This window comes from Macrotis lagotis, chromosome X (genome assembly GCF_037893015.1).
Source record: "Macrotis lagotis isolate mMagLag1 chromosome X, bilby.v1.9.chrom.fasta, whole genome shotgun sequence".
Classification (NCBI taxonomy): Eukaryota; Metazoa; Chordata; class Mammalia; order Peramelemorphia; family Peramelidae; genus Macrotis; species Macrotis lagotis.
Genome location: NC_133666.1, coordinates 345,077,988 through 345,083,454, shown reverse-complemented (window position 1 = coordinate 345,083,454; position 5,467 = coordinate 345,077,988). Strand labels below are relative to the sequence as shown.

The following is a 5,467-nucleotide window of genomic DNA, read 5'->3' as shown; positions in this document are numbered from 1 at the left end:
GAGACATTTATCAAAGAAACTTGCCATAAATTTTTTTGATTTTCTTTACCTATGGCAACTTTTAGTCAAATGTAGTTTTTTAATTATCTCTTTTTAATTAGTTCTATTTTTTATTTTATTTTGTCTGAGATCCTGATTGCTATTCCTACATTTTCTTTAAAAAAGTAACCCTAGGTGAAGAATAATCGCTTCTGCACCAGCCCATAATTTTAACTCCATATCTTTCTGCTTCAAGTGTGTTTCTTATAAACCACATATTGATAGATTCTAGTTTCTAATCCAGTCTGCTGTTTCCTTCTATTTTATGAGGGAGTTCATACCATTTTCATCCAGCATTATATGTATTTCCCTCCATCTTATTTTCTATTTATTCTTTTTACTCCCTTTTTACCCTGTCTGTCCTCACAGTTATAATTTCTATCTGTGTATTTCCCTCCATTTTCTTTTCTTCTATTTATCCTTTTCACTCCCTTTTTACCTTGTCCATCCTAAAAAATCTATTTTGTTTCTAAGCATTACTTCCTTTGATACACCCTCTCTTTTATAACCCCTTATTGTCCATTTTAGCTCTAAAAAAATCACATGTCTATGTTCCTAGTCCTAGAATAATTGCAATGAACTTTGATTCTTGTTCATGTTCCTGGCTTTGTTCAGATTCAAAGGGATTGACCTCTCAAGGCTAATTTAGTTTGTTGTCAACTCAATCTATACTGTAACATTATTCTGAGCCTCATAAATGGGGATATATTTCAGTAAGTAAGGAATTAACCTTTGTAATCGCTAGTTCTTTTGTCTTAAAATAAATTCCTCCCTGATAGGTATTTCATCTAGTCCTAAAGAACCAGGATGTCTTTGCTCTATCTACCAGGTTCTGTTGCTTCCTAGCACATGTGCCATCTTCAGCCAAAATGCTAACAGCTCTTTAAAAAGCAGCTACTTATGCCTTCATATTCACTTAACCATTCTCTTTTAAATTACTTTGGAATTGATCAATATGATGATGTTTCACTAATCCTTCTCATCTCTGTTCTGTGAGTCTTATATGACATGAGTATGATGTCCTCAAAATGGTAGGACATAATCTTGCTCCATTTTCAGAATTGCCAGTAAAGATGTACAAAGAAACTATGAATGACAAAGAAATGACATAGTATAGAAAGAGTAGTAACCATAATATAATGATTTCTACTTTTTATTAAAAGTCATAAAATATATCTAGGTTGAGAAGGTCAGATCAGTTATTGAGATGGTTGATTGGTTATTCAGTTATACTGAAGTATGACATCCTCATATAAGACTTGCAGTTTTTTGGAGTATCTTCCAGCAGTCTTCATTAGAACATCCACATGGAATTAACACTGACTTCCTTCTTATAAATTTCCATTTTCACAGATAATAATGCCATGTTACTTTTAATGGTCTTCTATATTGCCTTCTTGTAAAATAAAGGAGTTCTTATCTAACTGACTTTGATAGACGCTCCTCATGAAGAGCATAATATCTATAATGATAACATTTTTAATAGAAGGTAAGATTTTAGCTATTTATTTTTAACACTCTTTTATTTGAGTTCCACTTTATCTCCCTCCTGCCCTCTCTACCCACTGAAAAAGCAACTAACATATCAATTATACATGTGAAGCCATACAAAAAATTCTACATTAGCCATGTTACAAAAAATGCAAGTAACATAAAGAAAATGAAAAAGGTATTTTTCAATGTGAAGAGATCCTCAGATTTCCCCTCTCTGAAGGTAGATAGCAATTTTTCACCATGAGTCTTTGGGAATTGATTTTGGATCATTGTATTGATCAAAATAACTGTCTTTCACAGTTGATCTTGATTACAATATTGCCTTTACTATGGTTCTACTTACTTTTTTATCAGTTCATAGAAGTCTTCCAATCAGGAACCATCCATAATTATAATTCTGTAGAATATTGCTGAAATCACCCATTTTGGCAGCACACTTTGAGAGACTCAGCAAATTGACTATGGGGAGCCCTTTTGTCCATAATATAAAGCCATAATCTAGGTCCTTTGATATCCTGGTGATAACTTTAATGAAATTAGAGTTGAGCATTTGAATTTAACAAGACTATAGCTAGTAAAACTGTAAAGATAAACCTATAGTATAATAACAAATATCACAATGGGGCATTTCTATGACACTAAGAAATTTGAACCCCCGAAATAAGCCATTATAGAATTTATAAATCAGGAAATTAGTCCAATGTACATTGGCCAAACACTTGCTTGAGAGAATTTTCAACTCTTTTCAGTAATTAGTAATAAATGGACCCTCTTATTGCTTTATTTACTTATCCAATAAATTTGTTCCCTTAACTTGTTAGCCATTCTGTTTCTGCATTTTCCCCATTTCTTCCTAGATCAACCTATTCAAATTGAGAAGCAATACATTTCCATCAAATAACATGAGTCTGGTTCTAGACACCAAAAAATAGCAGTGTTTTCCTTGCAATGAAATCCTAGATGCTGGATGACTTTACAGTTTAATTGTCATTGCTTTCAAGGTCTTTGATCTTGAATATAAATATAATCTTAGGTATTTTGCATTCATGTTGTGTTACTTATTTTAAGTTTTATCATCACTAATGCTTCAATTCTTCATTAACAAATTTTGAAATTTATTCAAACATGAGACTAATATGATTTCCAGGATTTTAAAATGTGACCATTGCATTACAAGGTTGATATTTTCTTGAAGTAACACTTTCTCTTGCATTATTTAAAGAAAATGGAACTTGATAAAACATAATTTCTTTCACTAGCAACGTTTTTTAGGTTTTTGCAAGGCAAATGGGGTTAAGTGGCTTGCCCAAGGCCACACAGCTAGGTAATTATTAAGTGTCTGAGGCCAGGTTTGAACTCAGGTACTCCTGACTTCAGGGCCAGTGCTCTATCCACTGCCCACCTAGATGCCCCCACTAGCAACCTTTTAAAAATATTTTATTTTCATAGTTACATGTAAAGACATTTTAAAACATTCTTTTAAAAAGACTTTAGAGTTCAAAATTTTTTCTCTCCCTCCCTCAACTCTTCCTACCTTGAAATAGCAATTTCATACAGATTATACATGTTTAACCATGCAAAACATATTACTATATTAGTCATGTAGAGAAAGAAGACACAGATCCAAAGAAAAAGAAAACATGAAAAAAGTATAGGAAGTGAATAATAGTATACTTTGATCTGAATTCTAACTTTACAAATTCTTTTTTGGAAATGGATGGCATTTATCATCATGAATCCTTGGAAATTGCCTTGTATTGCTGAAAATAATTAAGTCATTTACAGTTGATCATCACACAGTATTACTGTTACTGTGCACAACATTCTCCTGGTTTTCAAGAATTTTTGATGTAATTATATGTGTTACATTTTTTCAAGGGTAAAATATTTTTAAAATAAATTTTTTTTTTCAATTGTCAGGAATCTTCCTTTTCTCCTTTCCACTCTCCTCCCAAGGAAGAATAACAAACTCCTAGTTACAATCATGTATAGTCAAGCAAAACAAATTTCCATATCAATCATGTCCAAATACAAATTGTTAATAGCAATGATGCTAGAGATAGATGATGATGATGTTTATCCTTCATTCTCAAAGGGAGTTGATGTCATGACAAGCACATGAATTGAATTTGAGTGAGGGAGTGCTGTGCTAAGTCACCAACATCACTTTCTCCTCCTGGATCTGGTGGCCAGATATGAACTAGAGATGACCCTGGCTGTGGGACAATCAGAATTAAGTGACTTGCCCAAGGTCACACAGCTAGTAAGTAGCAAGTGTCTGAGACTGGATTCTAATTCCCACCTTCTGACTCCAAGATCAGTGCTCTACCCACTGCACCAACTAGCTGCCCTGATGCTAGAGAATGTAGCAGTAGTATAGTAGATAGTAGTAGCAGATTATCTTTCAGATAATCCTTTATCTTAGTAGATTTGCTTAGAGTGATTGATTTCAAGGGTGATTTCAAGGTTTCTCTTTCAATTATTTGTTTGTGATGATGTTTTGATAAATATAGACATGAAAAATGCAAACACCATGTACTTAAAACAAAATTGTTGGTCATCTGGGTCTTCACTTATTTGAATCTTCATAAACAAAACTGAGAACAAAAATGTAAAACATTTCAGTGACTCTGCCTTTTAGGTAGAATGGTGCAAAAATTTTTTTTAAGTCTTTGGTTAGTTAACATAGGAAGAAGATAAATGAGAGGATATAAACCTTTTTGAAATCCATCAGGAATTGAAGGAAAACTTATTTTTCTTCAAAATGACAGAACTACTCTTAATTATTCAACTCATTTTTGGATTAGTCCAATTTCTTGTGGGAATAATGGCAAATGCAATCATTGTAATAGTGAATGGTCTTGAATGTATCAAGAGGAAAAGCATAATTTCATACAACTTCCTTCTGACGTGTCTGGGAATCTTCAGAATTTTTTTGCTGATGCTGATATTTGCGACCCAAGTTGTATTTTTCTTCGCTCTAGAATTATATGTAGACCATAGATCATTTATATTTTTCTTTTTTATAAATGAAGTTAATCTTTGGCTTACTACCTACCTTTGTGTCTTCTACTGCATTAAGATTGCCAACATTGTCTGCCCCATCTTTGTCTGGTTGAAGATGAGGCTCTCTAGGCTTGTACCATGGTGGATTCTGGGATCACTGCTGTTTTCATCTGCCATTTCTATATGCCACAACTCAATGTATTGGTCAAAGGCCAGAGAAGAGCTAAGAAGAATTTTGGTAGGAAATGCCACTACCCAATTTCTTTTCCAATATATGTTTCCAGTTCCAATTCTTGTTGTGGGATTGGCAATTCCATTATGCGTATTCAATGCTGCATCATTTCTACTGATCTATTCTCTATGTAGACACATCAGACAAATAAAAAACACAGCAACTGGCTTTAGAGACCCAAGAACAGCAGCACATATTCGAGCCCTGAAATCTGTATTCTCCTTCCTTATCCTCTATATCTCCTATCATGTTGGGGTAATACTATATGCCAGCTATTCTTCAAAAAGAGACTTCTGGTGGTTCTTTTGTTTCTCAATAACTTTACTATACCCCTCTGGACACTCTATCATCTTAATTCTGGGAGATTCAAAGTTGAAGCATTATACAAGAAAGTTCCTGCCCTCTGCTAAGTGCTTCCTGAGAGGAGGTTCAGCACTAGACTCTACACAAACTAAATAAAATGTGCTATTTCTAAGTCTGCATCACTTTATTATAATTGTAACTAATCAATTTAATATGCTTTTAGGTTTAAAGAAGAGGGCAAGTTCAAGACATTGTCACTCTTTTGGAATATTCAATTGATTGTCAGGATAGCTTCTGTATTTCGAAGGTCAGAACTCATCTGCATAGTTAGTGCTGAAGTCCAGGTAAGAATGTTTCTTCTGTATTGAAAGGACTGACTGCCCATCCATTCAC

At 33.5% G+C, this 5,467-nt stretch overlaps 1 protein-coding gene across 1 annotated transcript; it reads left to right on the top strand.

Annotated features, from left to right (window-relative positions):
• The first annotated feature begins 4,297 nt into the window (after positions 1 to 4,297).
• On the top strand, positions 4,298 to 5,230 carry TAS2R1 (taste 2 receptor member 1). Its single transcript, XM_074208543.1, has one exon. The coding sequence runs from the start codon at positions 4,298 to 4,300 to the stop codon at positions 5,228 to 5,230; it is 933 nt and encodes a 310-aa protein (XP_074064644.1).
• Positions 5,231 to 5,467: the final 237 nt, after the last annotated feature.